Below are 21076 nucleotides of genomic sequence, written 5' to 3'. Positions count from 1 at the left end.
CTTGTTATTTTCTATTGCTACTGGTCTTTTAGCCTTTTTATTCACAATTAAGTACCTGTTCTTAGCCTGGTCCATTTTTAATGTCTTCTACTTCATCCTGCACTCTTTTCTTTTGATAACTTTATATACTTGTGCATTCCACCATCAGCTTTCCTTAAGTACCTTATTCCTTTACCTACCTCTGGTGAGTATCTGTTCTATAGTATTCATACATGCTAGTTTGAGATGCTGCCATTCTTCTTCATCTGTACCATATTCCTCTTCTTCCTGAGTTGATAGATGCCTGAGTATTTCCATGAATTTTTGTGCTTTCACTCCAGTCAACTTCCAGGTCTTCAGACCAGTCGCTGTGGACTTTGGAGGCTTCTCTGACCACTGCTTACAGCTGATTGCGGCCACCAGTGGTTTATGCCAGGACTGACAGTTTGACTAGGGAAGACTTTGCAGTGTTTAATTTTTACCTCCAATACCCTTTCTTTATTAGGAGGAAACTGACCTGAGTTGCATATTGATCGCTCTTGTATGTGATCTTGTGGCTGCCTCCCTTGGTGGACCATCAAGTGAAGTCTAGAACAGCCTCTTCTTTTTGATTCCCTTTGCCCCACTCATGTGGACCCAAGCAGTATTCACATTATGTTCTTTCTGTCTTGATATGAACATTCAGTTTCCCCATTAACAACAACAAATCATTTTGTCCAACTTTATCTAGGAGGTCCTGAAACTGCTGCCTGAATGCCCTCCCGTCATTGCCATAACAAATCTGGGTTTAAGTTCTCCAAGTCTTTCAGGTTTCTGGTACCATGATGGGAATGTGCCCCATTCCTAAGTCAAAGTATGATTGAAGTTCATGAAATTAGTATTGTTTCAGTCTTTGATGTTAGCTAAAAGTCATCTTTGCAGCACCCAGAATGTGCCCAGAATTGACTCATTCTGCAGTTCATACAAAATTACATGTATCTGTAGCATATCTAAATATGACTGTAAATTCTTTTTTATGAGACCAATTGCCCCTACTACTATTGGAACTGTCTAGGTATCCTTTTTCCACATTGCCCTTGTTTCTCCCTACATATCCTGGTATTTTATGACTTTGTGTCTCTCTGTACATAAGACACTAATCACTGGGTGTAGCAGTTTCAATGATCAATGCTACTTTTGTCTTCTTTTCATGGACAACTATATCCAGTTTTCTTGCATCTATTTTTTGAACTTTTGATAATGGATGATCCCATGTGATGTAAACTTCTTCACTGTCTATAATGCTTTGTGGCTCATGTTTCCAGTGTTTCTCAGCTACTTCAATATTGTAATGTTCGCATAATCCCCAATGCAAGAATTTTGCTACATATTATGCCTTTCAGTATGCAGTCCTTCGGCTATTAGTGTATCACATCCAGCAACAAGATCTTTGATTGTTTCCAGTTTTGTTTTACAAAACCTGCATTTGTCTGTTTCTCCAGTATGTTCGATGGACTCTATAAACCAATATGGACATAGTCCAGTATCCTGGGCTGCCACTATTAACCTTTTTCCTTTTGGTTTAAATTCACATGTCCTTAACCATTCCTGCGTCAGATCTTGATCAACACGAAGTTGTTCCAAAAGTTTTTTTGTACTTGCAGCTATATTTATGCCTTTTCCACATTTCTTGCCTTCTCATCTGAATCTTCACCTTATATTCTTTTTTTTGCTTTTTGGTACATTCAGTTGCTGCCTAATTTTTGTCTACTTATTTATTTATTTGCAGTTTTTTTTGCCAGGATGGTCCTTTGGGCCACTAGGAGCCCATTTTCAATGGCGTCCTGGGGAGAAAAGCTCCAGTAAAATGAACAAACAAATATAAGTTACTTAGAAAACAAGTTATAACAATAGTACAGTAGTACAGGTAATAAATGGCATTAGAGAAATGCAAAAGCAGGCATTCTTTAAAAAAGAAAATAAAAGTGTTCTTCTGGTTTGATTTCCATTCCCATGTGACACCAATATGCTTCTGCTAAATTAAGCAGGGAAATCATCTTAGACTTGTTCTGCTCATGTTTTAAAACTTTCACTATATTTGGATCTTGTAAGGTCAGCAAATATGTATGCAGTCCTATGATTGCAGATCTAATAATGTAATACATTTCAAGGAGGCCCATACCTCCTTCAGAACAGGGAATATATAATCTTGGTATACACTGATGTTTATAAATCATTTGATAAGCATGAATCATTTTTCTTCTTTTCCTGTCCAACTGATTGAATACCTTTGAGGCCAGTCAATCAACCGAAAACTGTAATTTAGAAAAGGAAGAGCAAATTGGTTTATAGCTTGGACTTTTTTTCCTAGATGTCAGGACTGTTTTCAGTATTAATTTTAGTCTTCTAAAATACTCCTTACTGAATTTTATTCACATTTGTTCATTTTTTATTGTCAGTACTTCATCAATTCCCAGATATTTATACACTGCCTCCTGCTTGAGTTCCTTTATATCACATTCCTGTTCCAGACTGATATTTCTTGGTGTTGCAGCTTTCCTGCTGTAAAGGCTCCTTTTGCACATTTGTCAAGAACAAATCACATTCTTATATCATCTGAGAAAGTTTTTACCATTTGCAGATGTGGTTTCATTTCCTCTTCCAATGAACTATATGATGTGGGGCATAAGCCATGATTATGAATACTGTCCTGTCTTTGCATTGGAATATGATTGCCATGAGCGTACCCCAAAAATATGCAGAATTATGCAGAATGTCCAGTGTTTACCTTATAGTTTTGCTTTTTTTCCTCATAGAATTGTTTTTTTTTTTTATAGCAAATCATTGAGGATTCAGTTCAATATGTAATGACAGTTTGAGTTTCAAACTTTATAGCCTTCAGAAGATGCATGTTAATGCAAATCCCACTATTCAACTTTTTAAGTTTATAAGAGAAATATTTAAAATTTGTCCTTAATTTCGGGACTTTGTCCCCCTGTAATTTTTGGCTTTGTCCAAATTTCTTGTGTTAAGAGGTTGAGAGGTATGAGTCTTGTCACTAAATTAAATAACATCTCTCACTGTCTTCAGATGTCTGCCTCTCACCACAATTTCTATACCATTTCTATTCTTTTCTGTCCCTGAGTAGAAGACTTTGAATAACAGGTCAAGCGACATTGCTGCACTGCCCTTCCATCTTGTCTCATCGGTACACAGGATGTCTGGCTTCCTCCTTACCATCATGTCATCCAATTCCAAGCTGCATCCAGAAAGCCTGTAATCAGTATAGCTGTCACTAGTTCATTTATTGGTAGATTGATTTGTTTTACATCTGGTTTTCAATTAACAGAGCTATCCTGGGTAACTCAGGCATGTATATACAAATATATAATATGTTCATCTTGACAAATAACTTATATGTGGAAAGGATAGAAGGAATTCAGCAGTCTTACTGATAATCTTCTGTAAGTCACTAATTATGATTAGATTTTGTATGTTAGTGCTGTAAAACCAATACTAGAATATGAGAATAGTGTGTAGTACCTAAGAACTTAACACATGAAAAGGGAATAGAAAGTATTCAGACCCGATCTACTGAAATATTTTTTGAACAGCAGGTATGCCATATGATGATATGCTAAGACCTTTTAGTTTATATTCTTTACATTATGGAAAAATGACAGAGAATTTGTCCTGCTTGCAGGAGTGTTAAGAATGGATATGTGTTTGGTTGTATAGTTTTAAACTCAGTAGGATATAATATCAGACTAACAGCAAAACAAAACACTGCAGGAACCAAAAACCCTTCTGTAGAAAATGTAAAAATATCCAAACAAACAGAAGCAGGGTCACTACAACAAAAATCATAAAATAATTAATTAGTAACATGATAAGCGCTTTCAGAAAACAATTTCCTTCATCAGGATCTGATGAAGGAAATTGTTTTCTGGAACACTTATCCTGTTACTAATAAATGATTATATGCTTTTTGTCGTAGTGACCCTGCTGCTGTTTGTTTGGATAATATCAGACTAAGAATGTTTAGTAACAGAGTAAGATTGTTTCATTAGATTTGCTTATACTGCCATTGGATTGCAGCGATCTGTGTGTTTGGTGTGAGATCACGCACAGTGGTTTACAGCAACTTGCCTTTTCCCTAAGTGTTGTGCTGTCTCAGAGTTGGTATATTTAAAGGAGATGGAAGGTATAGGCTCCCAGTTTTTTGGGAGGTGCTTTCATTGGACTTCTTTGTTTTATTAAGGTTCAGTGGAGTGAGTTGCCAAATATGGAAAGGACAAATTACTGAAAATGTCAATATTTGAATTCAAGTAGTTTAGTCAGACAAAAATAAAATTTCCATCCAGTTAAGCATGAGTGTGCACTTCATCACTCAATCACTCACTCACTCATTGTTTCTTTCAACAAATTCTCCAACACCTGCTTTCTCTGATTCAGGGTTGCAAAGAAGCCAGAATATGTCTTGGCACTAAGTAACCACAAGACAGAGAAATTAATCTTTGGTCGAATCCCAGTGTTTCATAATAGACACACTCAGCATGCACATCTACAGGCAATTTGCATGATTATCAGTGATTGTGGGTTCACCTACAAAATGTCTTTTAGAAGTGCTAGAAAAACAAAGTGCCGAAATGAAAACATGAAGATTCCATATAGAAGGTGCCACAGTGTACAACCAAACCTAAGGACCAAAAGCTGTGAGGCAGCAAAACCAGCTGATGTGTCACTTCCGTAGAATATTTCATAAAGCCAAAACAGAGGCACGCATACAGATGTATGCTGCTTTCGGACATGAATTTCATCTTTATAGTATTAACTGAGATGGATACTTCTCTCTTTTTCCTCCCTTGCTTCAAGTAGTTGATTACTAGTTATGTTGCTAAACTGTCAAAGACTTTCAGAGATAAACATTTTTTCAAAGTAGCTTTCATGTTTAAGAGCAATCACATGGTACTGGAATTTTTCTTAAGTTAGGGCTACATGTAAACAGTTTATTTAATTCACTGAAAACACTCATCTCTTTAACATTTTGTTAAATGAAAAAATACTGTAGACTTACATATGTTTATGAAAGTATGTATGTACAATTTGGACTTATTACATGAATGGGATAGTTATGAAAACTAGGCTGTTTAGTTTATGCACAGCCTTTTACTTTATTTCCATATTATTTCTTTTTATTTGAAATATTTTGCATTTAAATATGTACACGTAATTTAGAAATGCCTCTTAGGGGAATATTGCAATTTATTTATGTATAGTGAAAAGAGAAATATGTGCGTTTTTAAGAAGAAGCCTTTCAGTGAGCTCTTCTGATTTAATTATCGTGTTTAAGATTGTTTCGTATTGGATAAAGCAGTACAAATTAAATACTGTAACTTTTTGTTTATTTTAAGAAGAGCAGTACTTACCAGATGACCGTTTGTACTACAGCTACTGCTCTGGTTTTGGATCTGATTGTGTTTTATCATTTAAACAAATAATTGGTCTTTCCTTTACAGTCATTTTCTTTCTCACACATGCAGTGAGCAAATAAATGACAAGACATGCATACTTTTTCTAAGTGTTAATTGAGATACCATATATCTTCATTTTGTAACATTTTCTTTGCACACAATTATCATATCATTTGATTAGAATGTCAAAAATAAGGAGCAAATTTAAGTTAACGTCCATCTATTCCAATGTGATATAACATAGGATGGGCGTGCTTCTTCAAGGTAAAAGAAATGCATACTGATCCAGTGTTGTCTTTTCCATCCGATGCAATGGATAGGTTATTGGATCTGATTGGATCCTGACGTCAGCACCTTCTTCAGTCTCTTGGGTCCAGGGCTCAGGCTCCTTCCCAACCTTAATTCTCTCCCTCATCCCTACAATACCACAGATCTCTTTTGTTGCCTGTTGAGTTTAGACATGATCTGAGGGCTCAGTGTTCATTGAAGAGATAAGTAATATCCATTAGCATTTTGCGGACAGCTTCAAGATAACCTTTGTCAATGCTCCATTTAATAATTCAACACTCTTTGGACCCAAGGTCAAAGGTACATTCACCAGAAATGAACAGGAAGGCAAAATTGTGTCTGCCATAGGTATACCTTTTTACCACTTCCCCAAAGCATTTTTTCCTGGAACCAGAAGTGTGCAAAGAAGTTATGTTTTAGTAAATCCCAGAATTTTGCCCAGGACTGTTCTAATGAGAATCCCCCCCCCCCCCCGGGGCAGGGGGGGAAACAATTTTAATGGACATCATCCTGGAGCAAAGGTGGTACACATAATCAAGTGTTTTGGTTACAATGACTGAGAAACCCTTCCAGCGCTCCTGAGCCAGTTGGGGGGATATCTATGCACCTTCATACCTGGCTAGTCATCACTCAAGAATCTTGGGTGCCGAAGTTAATCACAAGAGGCTATATTATTTCCTTTGCCCCCCCCCTCCAATGAACAAGAAAAGCATTCTTGATGTTCTACCCAGTCAAAGACAATTGGCTGCAGTAGAGTTTTCAAAGCTGCTAGAAAAGGAAGTTATCCAGGAGGTCCCACCAGATCAGAGAAGATCCGGAGTCTCTTCAAAATTTTTTTTTTGTTCTGAGAAAGACTGCAGATCTCAGGCCCATACTGGATCTGAATCATCTCAATCAATTTGTGAAATCAAGTTCCCGATAGCCATGGTTTAGTCCATTTTCTCTTTTCAGAAGATGCGCTCGATGGACCTTCAGGCTCCCTATTACCATATCAAGATAGTGAGGTAATCCAGGGTGTTTCTCCTCTTTCAGCTAGGACCCAGTCACTTTCAGTTCAGATCACTTCCCTCACAGCAGCTTCCAGGGAGCTCACCAAATGCATGGCAGTGGTGGTCGCATATTTAAGGTTGCAAGGGTTCCAGGTTTTCCACTATCTAGAAGACTGGTTCTTCACTATACCCATCAAGGATCAGCTTGTGGAGTCCAGGGACTTCTTTCTCCAGTTCTGTCATACCTTGGGAATTTCTGTAAACTTAAGCTAAAGCCATCTGACACTGACTTAGACAATGTAGTTCACAGGGTGCCACCTGCACACAACATCCCAAATTGCCAAGCCTCTAGAGTCGAGTACTCTCACTCCATCACCAAGCTTTTGAGGTCCTCTCTTATTCAAATCCCTCATCAAAACTGATTCTTCTACTACTGGAGTCATGTCCACATTCATTACACTGGCTCCTCAGGCAAAGTTTTCCATGAGGGTATTGCATGGACCTTCTTCATCGAAATTGTCAGTGATGCATCCATCCATGCAGTTCCCCATATGACTCACACCGGCATTCAGGTGTCACGTTCTTGGTGTTTGAACTTCCCACTCATGATGTGTTTGACCGTCCCACTAGTTATGTGGGGTTAACCTTGAATGTTTCCACCCCTGACAGCCAGTGTGACCACAGATACCTCCCTTCTGGAGTGGGGGAGGATTTCAAAGGGAAGATGATTCAAAGCACATGATCAATGACGGAGACCTAGCTTTACATCAATGTCTTGGAGTAAGGGCAGTTCACCTATCATTGCAAGTCTTCTAGGACTCCCCCCATAGGGTGTGATATTCATACACATGGACAACATGGCTGCGGTCTGGTATGTCAGCAAGCAAGGTGGAACCTGTTCATACTTATTCTGTTGGGAAACCATAAGGGTTGACAATGACCAATGTCTTCTCAAATCTTACTGATGGCGATGCACATCCCAGGGAGTGCCAGTGTTTTGGTGAATAAACTGAGCAGATCTATTTGTTTGCCTCATGAGTGGTCCATGAACCAGTCAGTGGTGACTGTGATTTTCAGTCACTGGTGCTAGCCATGCTGCAACCTCTTCATGTCCCATCTGAACACCAAGTGTGGCAGCTGCTTTGTCCTGATCATGCAAAAGGGACAGCCACTAGAGGATGCTGTAATTCAGAATTGGCTCTCAAGTCTCCTATACACATTTTCACCATTTCCCCATATCAAATTTCTTCAGAAAGCCATGTGGACCTGGCTACAATGATTCTCATTGCCCCCTTTGGACTTGACAGGTCTGGATGTTCATTGTGTTACACTGCTGCAGTCATTACACTTGGGTTATCCTGCCATCAGGCGGTCCCACAGTCGGCCCGAGTTCCAAAGTCTTGGTCCAGCGTCGGTTGCTGTTGCTTCTTCCCTGACCTCAGTGTGCCAGGGGTATATAAGATGCAGCCAACGCCATTCTCTTCACTCTTTCTTGCCGCACGGTGCCTGATGCAAAATCAGTTCGCAAGTGCCGGTCGGCCGACTCCTGAGATTTTCATTCCGAATCCAGAACTGAAGTCTTCTACAAAGCTAAGTACCCCGTTGGGGAAACTTTTTCTTGCCTCAGACCGATGTCAGTAAAAGTTAATAATTGTATTTCTTGTGGGAAGCGAATACCTCATAAGGATTTCCATTCCTATTTGTATCCCATGCCTAGGCCCAGACCACAACGTCACAGGTTGTCGGTTTTGTGCTAGGTTTAACAAGCGCACTATTAAACGTTGGTTTGATTTTGCCCGACATTATTTTGGCAGAAAATTCAATTACACCATGCCGTCGGAACTACCGACGATCGGGTTACACAAAAAAACGCAAAGACAAGGGCAGGCATCCGAGGCCCAACACTGACGACGAAGACTTTTCTAGGCCAGTCGCCGGTTCTCCAGTTTTCAGCGAGGCACCTTCGCAGCCCCTGATGACTGCTTCTTTGGAACCACAGGCTGCCTCTGACTCCCACGTGGAGATGGCTGAGCTTTCGGATACATCAAACTTGTGGCCTACCGAGACTAACCCTTCAGAGGGCTCTGGAGTAGCCGAACAACCCGCAGCTTCAGAGGGTGTTTTCAGGCCTACTCATTTAACCATTAAATCTTCTGTTAAACCCAAAACAAAGAAACAACTTCAGCATTCACCAGGACAGGCCTCCATGCCTAAGAAACAGATGCTCAAAATGGCCGAAGACCTAATTACTCTGATCAGGGGGTCCTAGACAGGATGCATACTATGACTCATCCGACCAGGTGTCCATCTCCTCAGACTCATCCTCAGACCAAGGATACTCTTTACCCCCTTATGAGGATTCTGATGCTGAGGAATCTATTCCTTCAGCCTCTCCACTAGAGCACTACTCCTTTGGGGAAACCTTACATACCATGCAGGAGCATTTCCATTGGGAGGGCCAGGATTACTCAGAATCCAAGAAAAGGCTCAGAGATTTCCTTTTATTACCTCAACACAGACCCCGTGCTATTCCGCCAGTGTTAGATATTGTGGATGATGTTTATTCTGAATCCAGTTTAAATCCTGATTCTTTACCTCCTGCTCCAGTTAAGCCAGACAGATACTACAGAGTCCCTGACTCCCACAAATTCCTTTATAAAAGTCCTGTTGCTGACCCTGAAATTATTTTCCAGGGTCCCAAAGGGGTAAAGGCCTCTACAGCAAAAGATGCAGTCCCCTCTGACAGAGATTCCAGAGCATTAGACAGATGGGGGAAGAAAGTGTATATGTCTGCAAATTTAGCAATGGGAGCCTTAAATTGCCAGTTTCACATGCTTAAATACCAGCAATATTTGACGTCTCAGTTGAAATAAAAAATGCTTCCAAATTCAGATCTTCCTAATTATAAGGAAATGCAGGATTTATTGCATGCAGCTGAACAAGTGGGAAAACATACTTTGCAATGTGGTTTTGATTCCTTGGAGGCCTCCTGCAGAGCAGCAGTTACAGGGACTGTAATTAGAAGACATGCTTGATTAAAAGAGCAGACATTACCAGATCATGTTAAAGCAAAATTATTAGATGCACCTTTGCAGCAGGATGTTTTACTTGGAGTTAAGGCAGAAGAGGTATTAAAGAAAATGGAGGATAAAGCAAAATCTATGCAAATGGTGAAGGATTTCTTACAGGTTCAGCCTCCTCGATTTAGCAGAAATTGGCCAATAAGAAATTGGTCCTTTCCAGTTTCAGACAGACCTCAAAGGGGCAGATACAGACGTCCAAGAGGCAGAGGTCAACCACAAGGTACTTACAGGCCTCGACAATGGGGTGCTTCAACCCAGAAAGAAGGGGAAGACAGGCCTCAACCTTATAAAAAACAGCCCCAATGACTTCCCACTACAACTGCCAAACATCTCTCTCTCTTGGCAGCCCCTTTGGGGGAAAACTGGCACTTTTCAGTCACAATTGGCAAATGATCACCAAAGACAAATGGGTTCTCAGTATTGTGTCTCAAGGTTACAGGTTCCACTTTCACACTCTGCCAAGGTTAAAAGGAATGCCAAATCTGCCACCAAATCAATGGGCAGAGGCTCAAAGACAAATTACAGCACTCATGGACATGAGAGCTATTCAAAAGGTACCAAAACAGAAACAAGGACAAGGATTTTACTCAAGACTCTTTCTGGTTCCCAGAAAGGACAAAGCCTGGAGGCCCATTCTGAATCTTTCTTCTCTAAATACTTACCTGGATGTTCCAAAATTCAAAATGTTGACACTACAGCAGCTTCTTCCCATGCTGGGCAAGAAAGCTTGGCTCGTAACTTTGGACCTTAAGGAGGCATACCTGCATGTCCCTATCAAACAAAATTGCAGAAGATACCTCATTTTCTTAGCAGGTTCAATGCATTACAAATTCTCTGCACTGCCCTTTGGCTTATCTACTGCACCCAGGGTCTTTACAAAATGCCTGGCACCAGTAATTGCATTTTGCAGACAAAAAGGAATTCAAATTTACCCATACTTGGATGACTGCCTTATTCAAGCAGAGAGCAAAGACATTCTTCTAAAGCATCTGGCGTTTGTAAAAAGACTGCTAATTTGCCTAGGGTACACAGTAAACGAAAAGAAATCAAAACCAGTGCCCTCACAAGAGATAATATTCCTGGGTGCCAGCTTAAATAAAACTGCCCAGATGGCATATCTCACGCCAGACAAGCAAGGACAACTGACTCAATATTTCCAATTGATGGCAACAAAACTCAACTCCCTGCAAGAAAAATTCTGCAGGCTTTGGGTTACATGGCATCTTGCATACTACTAAGTCCATATGCCAAACTGCATATGAGGAAACTACAGTGGTACCTAAAGACTGTCTGGTCTCAACACTGTCACAGTTTGGAAACAGTAATACCACTTATTCCTTGCCTTCAACAGGAATTTCGATGGTGGGCTCAAGCCTGTCACTTATACAAGGGACAGCCTTTCACTCAACCCACAGCCAGGCAAACACTGACAACAGATGCTTCAGATTATGCCTGGGGGGCACACATGGCAGGAAAATGTATTCAGGGCAAGTGGACCGCAGAACAAAGGCATCTTCACATCAATCAAAAAGAGATGCTAGCTGTACAAAATGCCCTTATAGCTTTCAAGGATCTTCTGCATCCAGGCCAACTACTATTAAAAACAGACAACACCACAGTTATGTGGTACATAAACAAGCAAGGGGGCACACATTCCTATCCCCACTGCAGACAAGCCATGACCTTGTGGAACACAGCTATAACCTATCAAGTTCATCTGCAAGCACAATTCCTGCCAGGAGAGAAAAACACACTGGCAGATGACTTAAGCAGAAGCATCATGGATCCGCACGAGTGAAAATTACATCCACAAATGTTCAGGATGATAGCACAGAAGTGGGGGAGCCCGGACATAGATCTGTTCGCATCCCCAATGAATTACCAGCTACAGAAATTCTGCACAAGGACTTACCACCCACAAGCATGGCAAGTGGATGCCCTCTCATTCAGATGGAAAAATCTACAAGTATACGCTTTCCCACCAATACCTCTCCTTTCAAAGGTACTCATAAAAGCCAAACAATAAAGGCCAAAGATGATCCTGATTGCCCCAGACTGGCCACGCCAGCACTGGTACCCAATCTTAAAGAACTTAGCACAAGGACCACCATGGATTTTGCCTGAAATCTCACAACTTCTGACTCAGCAGAACAATCAGATACTTCACGGCCAGCTCAAGACTTTAAACCTGGCTGCATGGCAGATTCCTTAGTCAACCAAACAATGCCTCTCTCCAAAGCTGTTATGGATGTCATTATGGAGGCCATAAGGCCTAGCACTAGGAAAGCCTATTCGGATAAATAGAAGAGATTGTGTGCCTGGAACCAGGCTCACAGCCTTGACCCTCTTGTCCCAAACATTCCTCAGATTCTACAATACTTGACTGAGATGCTGGACAAAGACCTCTCCTTTTCATCCATTAAGATCCATGCCTCTGCCATCTCTGCTCATTACAACACAGATCCACCAATTTTTTCCCATCCTTTGCTAAAACAGTACCTGAGAGGGGCTAAAAACGTAAGACCGCCCCGTAGAGCACCAACTCCAACTTGGGACCTCAACTTCGTCTTGGAAAAATTAACTTTACCTCCTTTTGAGCCAGCTAACTCAGCAGACTTAAAATATGTCTCTTGGAAAACTGCTCTGCTCATGGCAATTACCTCAGCTCGAAGAGTTTCAGAATTACAGGCACTAATGGCAGTGGAACCTTTCATCATTTTCCACCAAGACAGGGTGTCTTTAAGAACAAACCCTACCTTTATGCCAAAGGTGGTACCAAGTGTGGCTCTAAACCAAACTATTCACTTGCCAACTTTTTATCCAAATCCACAGAACAAAGGGGAGAGACTACTGCATTCCTTGGACATACACAGGCAGTTACGCATGGACAAAACAAAAGCTTTCAGGAAAACTGAGCAATTATTTGTTGCATATGCTGCAGGAACACAGGGATAAGCCATTTCAAAACAGACCATTTCAAAATGGATAGGGCATTGTATACATTTCTGCTATACACACCATGGGAAAACTGCACCTAACAGCATTAGGTCTCATTCCACCAGGGCAACAGCCACTTCAACTGCCTACCTCAGAGGAGTACCTACCAAGGACATTTTGGAAGCAGCGACTTGGAGTTCTGTACATACCTTCACTAAGCATTATCATCTGCCCCTTTACTCTAAATCCAGAGCTGGCTTTGCCACTGCAGTTCTGCAGGGCCTTATAGCCACCCCTAATGCCTTATAGAACCAGCCACTCTACCTCAGCTTTGGGATTCTACCCAAGTGTAATGACTGCAGCAGTGAAACACAATGAACATAGTACAGTTTTGTACCTACCATAAATGTAGATGTTCGAGTGTATACACTGCTGCAGTCCAGGTTACCCTCCCTCCTTCCCATCTTACTTGTTGGTACTTACCCTAGTATTCTACCCTTTGCTACCTATGGGGAGTATTTGCTGGTAACAGAAAGTATTTGTTTGCTTTTCTTATGTATGTTTTATTAGCAATTTACATTGCCTACCTTTTTGGGGACACCTGACATCTGGGGCAAGAAAAACTGAAGAAAATGGTGTCGGCTACATCTTATATACCCCTGGTACACTGACATCAGGGAAGAAGCAACAGCAACTGATGCCGGACCAAGACTTTGGAACTCGGGCCGACTGCGGGACCGCCTTACGGCAGGATAACCCAAGTGTAATGACTGCAGCAGTGTATACACTCGAACATCTACATTTATGGTAGGTACAAAACTTTACTTTCTCCTTCCTTTGGCCTCATCTAATGCACCCTCTGTGAGTGCTGGACACTCTTCCAGATCTTGTATCTCACCCATCTTGTTAGCCTCACTAAGACTTGAAAGCCCTGAACTTATCCAGTTGGTTAATCCAGATCTAGTGATGGCCAGGGATGCCAGGCTTTCCATGTCAGTTAATCACATTTTTTCCTCGTTGCCAAATGTGAACATTAAAAAGGTTAACAATAGTAAATGGAAGAGGTTTGCTATCCGGGCTTCCTCTAAGAGCTTAGATACTTTCTTAGCACCTTTACTAGATGGTAATATAGATATTCTGGATTTTTTGGTGAGATTATTTCTGGGAGATGCTATATTTTATCACTAAGGTTCATTTATCAGCTACATCCAACTCTTACATAGGAAAATAAGAGAGCTCCTTTGTGTATTTGAAACTCTCTAAAGCCTTTTTAAGAGGAACTTTCCTTTCTCAACTGTCAGGGATCCAGTATTTCCTTGGAGAGATTACTTGGTTGCTTCAGGCTTTAACTCAACCTCCTTTTGAACCAGCAGCATAAGTAGAACTGAAATTTTTGTCTTGGAAAGCTATTTTCCTAGTGGCCTTTATATCAGCTGGGAGAATTTCTGAGTTATAGGCTTTATCTTGCAAGCATTCTTAATTTTTTTTTTCCTAGGGTATTTTCTTAGGGTATTTCTTTGGACCAATCCAAATTCTCTTCTAAAGTGGTCTTGGAAGCTGCCCTTAACCAGTCTGTTAATCTTCCAGCTTTCTTCCCAAATTTTAATAAAGGAGAAATACCTTGCATTTTTATGGATGGTCACTGTCGATTAAAATTCTACCTGCATTGTACCAAGGGCATTAGGAAAACTGATCAATATTTTCTATCCTTCTGAAGAACCAAACTCGGTGTTTCAAACGTCACACTGTCCAGGTGGCTGTCTGATTATATTATTTTTGTATATAAGTAAAAGGGTCTGCCTCACAAACCAAGAGCTTATTTCAACCAGAGCAGGTGCAGCCTCTACAGCCTAGTTTTCCAAAGTACAAGCAGATGAGATTTGTGCTGCAGTTACATGGTCTACTGTTCATCTTTTTGTATCTCACTCTAAGCTGGCTGTGCAAGCTAGATCCCATGCATCCTTCAAGTCCACCATTCTTCAGAATATCCTTACATGAAACTTCCATGGACTGTTAGTAACTGGGAAATCTGTCCCATCCATTGAGTTTAAAGGAAGAGACAACATCAGAAGCAAAAGTTATCTACTTACCATAATGTGAGATCCATGTGTTCATCTTCCATCCAGCCCATCCTTCTCCTCCTCCATCCCCCTTTCCTTAATTGTCATATAGTGGCTCACAACTGACTGACTGAACTGGACCTGTCCAGGGCTTTTTCAAATATTCAGCCATGCAGTGTCTTCCCATCCGTCTCACTGTTTATTCTGCTCCCTTTAGCGTCTTTAGGAGATGTATAAGATACAAGTGGGCAAACTCGATCTGAGGTATTTTAGGGATAAGAGGAAATTCTGGGTAGGGGAGAAGCCTGAGCTATGAATCCAAGAGCTTGCAAAAGGTGCCAGTGTTGGATCGGATCGGATCCAATGACCCATCCATTCAGCTGGACTGAGGAAGACAACCGGGATCTAACTTTATGGCAAGTACATAACTTTCATTTACACCCATTCCTCAGTATTTCATAGTTCCAAAATAACAGGTGTATCATGCCTTATGTTATTGTTTAAAAATAATCATGCTTGAGAAACTTTAAAACTAATCTACATTTTCATTTATATCTCAAGGAGAAGCATATTTAACTGGGCTCACTGGGGAACAGGTACAGTTGCAAGAGTAACTGCTGGTAAGTGTACAATTTTTATCGCTTTGGTTGAATATTAAACGTGTATAGTTTTAGTGATTTACAGGGGTCTATATTACATCCACAAAAATCCCTTTCAGTGAACGACTGTTCACTGAACGATAACCAGCGAAATCTATCTCCCTCGAACAGCTATTCCAGAAAATTTCTTCCTAGAGGAAAAAAAATGCTTAGCCAACCTAAAACCAGACTTAATTTAAAACTCTTCAAAGTGGGAGAAGGGGGCTTCATCCCCACACACCGTCCAATGCGGGGGGCTGTGCCCCCAACCCCCCTAAATAATTATACCAACTCTGAGATTGCACTACAGTGGGGAAAAGGGCAAATTCCCGATGATAGCCAAGCATTTTTTCCCCTAGGAAAAAATTTGCTGAAATGGCCGTTCATGGGAGTTAGATTTCACCGGTTATCATTCAGCGAAGAGCCATTCACTGAAAGGGGGTTTTCGTGGACGTAATATAGAGCCATTTACAGTATAGTTAAGCTGCCTAAGTCATTGCATCCTTTAATCAGCTAGATCTGACAAGTATAAGAGTATTAATTTTTCATTTTATCAGGCCACTACGTATATGTCATGGATGACTCACCTGTATAGTAATTGAATGATGTATGCAACATCAGCAGTCTACAGAAGTTAAAGAACAGGACTGTGTCATGAGAAGCCAGTAGGAGAACAATGAATTAGATACTCTAGCAATTCTTCTTCTTCTCAGGAGGTGGTTAAAGGCTCTGTTTAGCACTGAGGTAACCAGTGGTGGAATTTAGGGTTCATTACTTGTCAAGTAGTGTCTTACCAATTTTGTGTTTGTAAAACAGCCTGTGGTCACTACATCCTACCCTGATACTGAAGGACCTCTGCCATAAGGGCTAACTCCCAAACATTTTCACTGTGAATTTTGCCTTTGTATAATGTAAGCAAATTTAACTTGAAGAACCTTGCTGTGTACTAACATCAGCTAGTATAATACCTAACTGTGCTGGAAACTGGCTTTAACATCCCCCCTCCAAAAGAGCAGTCCTTGCACTCTTAAGGACCACTTACTAAGTTGGCCACTGTCCTTTCTCTTGACCTATAGTTTACACGGTATATGCCAGTTACTTAGTCTTGCTGGTTGACAGGTTCCTGCATTCAGGAAATGGAAGAAAATCTGTTGTACTTTATACCTATCTGCTAATTGCTTTGCATTGGCTATAAACTGATTACTCTTTGTCATGATTTGACCTGAGGGTGGTAGCCTACTATATTCAACTTTGCTTCTCTCCCCTCCCCTACCTCCCAATTCCCACCAATCCCCTCTTTTTCTACCATTATACTTCCTACAGTACATACACATCTCACTTGTGACTCCTATTCCCTGACCCTCCCAAACAATCTTAGTACTATCATACAAACACTCCTGTTTCTTTTACCTAATTCCCAGCTTCCATTTAATATTGTAGCACCATTACCAACTACATTTCTTCCTCTCATACTGCTTTGCACTATTATTCATTAACAGTCGCACCCTTCCCTAAATGCAGCCATCCATTCTACATTGTATCTTCTACTTTTCCCAAATAAATCCTCACTTCTTCCTATTTTAACTGCATTCTCATACTCCTACTCCTGTATTCCTTATATTCCAGAGAAGATAATTGGACAAACTAACTCTCTTCCTTCATAGAAAATACTTATTTCCTATGTACCCTCTATAAGCTTATAGATTCCACCACCACTACATATCCTTCTACCCTGTAACATATTTTCCCTTTTTGATCTAAACTTCCCCAGTACCTGCCATCTATAACATACAGATCCCTGTACTTAATCATGCTACTCCTCAGCTTATCCTCTACCCCTCTCCTGCTATTGGGACATCTCTCATTCTACCATAACTCTATAATAGCTCTCAGCATATCTCCAACTCTGTCCCAGCCACATATTCATATTTCCTTCCACCCTCTGCACATATCACACTAAACCTATTTAATGATGACCTTCATCTTTTCTCCAAATGTCTAGACTGATGAACTCCATTTCGACTTAAACCAAAACAAAATTAAGTGGAAAAATTATCTGCAAAAACAGGTATCAGTACATTCCTCTCAACCTGGAAACATCAAAAATCTGGACAAAGGCCCATGAAAAATAGGTACAAATCTGTATGCTGATTAAACATAAAATTTGCATACATAATTATGTAACCCTATCCACTCCAATGGAATTGTGAGATACCAACTTTCAAATGTAAACTGAAGAACAGACAACCAAAATATGGCCCCAGATTCCCCACTGCAGCCGTTCCATTGTCCCATTACCTGGCTATTTTGCCCCATTTACCATAAACACTGTAATGTGCATACTGCTTTATTTCTACAGTGATTATTTGGATTTCATTTAAAACTTTTATTTTACATTTTATAGCACAAACAGAAATAGACATCTGTTAAACAAAGCAATACGTCTCACGATTAAAATAGACTTAGCATTAAAACTTCCCTGCCCTTGAATCTTACATTCATTGCAACAGCATTGAAACCCAATTCAAAGAAAATTCATTTGGCCAGTAGCAGATAAAGATTACATTTGGGTGTTTTCAAATCATAGGCCCCTTGTACACAAAACATACATGTGTTCTTTGATACACCTTCCTGACTGTACTAAATTATATTCCTTGTATAATACAGCACACTTGCTAGAGCACATTTTAAATGTATTGTTTTGAACATTTTTTCAGTAAAGCAATGAAACAAAGTGCATGAACCAATAAAGACAAAACTGCCAAATTCAGAACTTTTCCACCATAAAAGTCTGTTCAAACTTCTACAATCCACCAGTATCAGAAAATATGTACAATCTCTGCAGAAGTAAAAGTCATCTAAATAATTCCACATTAAAGAGATCTGTAACAATTGAAGAGTAAATTGCCTATGTTACATTAAAAAAAATGATAAGCTAGTAATATTTCAATAGGAAATGGATGGCAAACTGATAACAGGTTAATTGCAGTCACATTTCAGATCATTAGATGAACTGATGTGTGCTGTCCTTTTACCTTCTCGTATGCCTTGCTAACATGATAGCTTTGTAGTGTGTGACCTTTTACTAGTAAATCTCCTAGATACTTTACATGTTTCCTGTATGTATTGCAGACTGTCCTGCAATGTTGTCATATATGAATCCCTGTGAGTCTGAACTGTGTAGTTACTGTATTGATAGAGTATTCTCTTGTTCCTTTATTAGTTATTGTGTGTGTGTATTCTCTTGTTCCTTTATTAGTTATTGTGTGTATTCTCTTGTTTCTTTATTAGTTGTGTGTTTGTATTCTCATTTCTTTAGTATGTGTGTGTGTGTATTCTCTTGTTTCTTTAGTGTGTGTGTGTGTGTGTGTGTGTGTGTGTGTGTATTCTCTTGTTTCTTTAGTGTGTTTGTGTGTGTGTGTGTGTAATGCCCCAAGTGCCATATGGTGGTGGGTAGAGAACAGGCTTGAACTCTGTACCTTGGGCCCAGGTGGCAAGAGCCTGAATTCCCTACCCACCACCATTTGTAAAAAAATTGCAGATTTTTCCCTCATACTTATTCTGTTCCTCATAAAAATCTGTGGTTTCTGTATTTTTGTGTCTTTACAAAATCAGTAGTGCATTGGTGCAGTGGTAGCATTGTTGCCTGACAGCTACAGGTTCTCTGGTTTGATTCTTGGCTGGAGTGCCTTCTGTGTGGAGTCTGCATGTCTTCCCTTTGTTTATGTGGATTTCGTCTGGTGTTTCTCATCTTACAAAGACATGTGTCTGTCTGATGTGTTTTTCCCTGGGCCTCTGCTGAAAATTGGCTTTTGTTCCAAGTCAGACTTTCGTGGTTAACAAATGTTAAATAAAAATGACAAGCATTTAAATTTCAGACTTCATATTCAGAAAGTACATGGTAACACAAAAGCTTTTATTCTAGCAATTTTGTAAGTTTATAAGATGGATATTTGAAATTTGTCCCTATTTTTGGGACTGTATTCCCCCATTATTGGCTTTGTCCAGGTTTTTTTGTGCTAAGGTTGAGAGCTACAGTAAGAACTGAATTCACTGAATATGCTTGGGGGCTGTATTCCCCCATTATTGGCCTTGTTCAGGTGTTTTGTGCTAACAGGTTGACAGCTATGGTGAGAACTGAATTCACTAAATGGTAGCCATTTAAGTTTCAGTCTTATTTTCTTTCACAAAACAGCTGATTTGGCACAGTGGTATGTTGCTTTGACTGTTTTGCACAGGGTCCTGGGTTTAAGAACTGGCAGTGAAATGTATGGTGGTAACACGGCATTTTATTCTAGCAACTTTCCAACATTATATAAGCAATGTTTAAAATGTGTCCCTGGTTTTTCGGCTTTTGTCCTCCCCCCATAAATGTTGGCTTTTTCCAGATTTCTTGTGCTGTAAAGTTCAGAGAAACAGCTGAGTGAGTAGATTTTACAAGAAGCTGAGAGCTGCAGGGGAGCAGATGTTTAGTGCTGCTTATGATGGTTGGCTTGCATTGTTAATAGCACAACAGGTAGTGTACTTGCTTTTGATGCAGAAGGCTGTGGGTTCTACTCCCAAAGTAGATAGATGCATTGCTGATACTGTACTGTGTTGCAAGGGGGGTGGATACTGCACTCCTTTTTGGTGAAGACACCTAGTAACTATGAACCTGTTATCAGTTTGCCATTCATTCCCTTTATCAATATTGCTAGCTTATCATTTTTTAGTGTAAGATAGGCAATTTATTCCTCAGGGGCAATAGGCACTTTATTTGTAGATGAAACAATGAAATATAAAGTTGCTAGCAGCAGCCTCTTCATTAGTTACAGATCTCTTTACTGTGGAATTATTTAGATGACTTTTACTTCTTCGGAGATTGTGCATATGTACTGATACTGGTGGGCTGTAGAAGTTTTAGTAGACTTTTATGATGGAAATGTTCTGAACTGGGCAGTTTTGTCATTATTGGTGCATGCATTTTGTTTCATTGTTTACTGGAAAAATGTCAAAACAATAAATTTAAAATGCCCTCTAAAACTATACTGTATTGTACAAGGAATATAATTTAATACATTCAGGAAGGTGTATGAAAAAGCATGTGTATGTTTCGTGTGCAAGGGGCCTGTGATTTGAAAACAGCCCAAACCCAAAGTTAATCTTTATCTGCCGCTGGCAAAATTTATTTTCTTTGAATGTGGATTTCAATGCTGTTTCAATGAATGTGAGTTTCAAGGGCAGAGAAGTTTTAATGATATGTCTGTTTTCATTGTGAGACTGCATTGCTTTGTTTAGCAGATATCTATTAGCGTTTGCGCTGTAAAATGCAAAATAAAACTTTCAAATGAAGTCCAAATCATCGCAGAAGTAAAGCAGTATGCACATTAGTGTTTATGGTAAATGGGGTGAAATATCAAAGTAATGGTTCATAGGAATGGCTGCAGTGGTGGTGGGGGGGGGGGCTCCATTCAACCATGATTTTGTGAGGGTGGAAAGGCAGCAAACTCAAAGGCTGAATTATACCTCTCAAGTGTCCAGATTTTTGCAGAATGAATTGATTTTTGCTTCTTATTTTTGGTTTGTTACTCAAAATTTGTGTTTTTCTGGCAAATCATTAGTCACTAAATAATGACAGACACTGTGTTTCAGACTTCAAAACCTTCAGAA

General features: G+C 40.0%; 1 protein-coding gene across 2 annotated transcripts in view; it reads left to right on the top strand.

Annotated features, from left to right (window-relative positions):
• Positions 1 to 21076, top strand: part of LOC122813347 (putative ferric-chelate reductase 1) — an 817655-nt gene that overhangs the window by 652162 nt on the left and 144417 nt on the right. For both annotated transcript variants that reach the window (XM_044085613.1, XM_044085612.1), the window contains exon 13: positions 15351 to 15409. In XM_044085613.1, coding sequence (XP_043941548.1) covers positions 15351 to 15409 — 59 coding nt within the window. The remainder of the gene's footprint in view (positions 1 to 15350; positions 15410 to 21076) is intronic.

Source organism: Protopterus annectens, chromosome 10.part0, assembly GCF_019279795.1.
Source record: "Protopterus annectens isolate FY-2018-M chromosome 10.part0, PAN1.0, whole genome shotgun sequence".
Lineage (NCBI taxonomy): Eukaryota > Metazoa > Chordata > Ceratodontiformes > Protopteridae > Protopterus > Protopterus annectens.
This window is presented reverse-complemented; position numbering and strand designations above follow the sequence as displayed.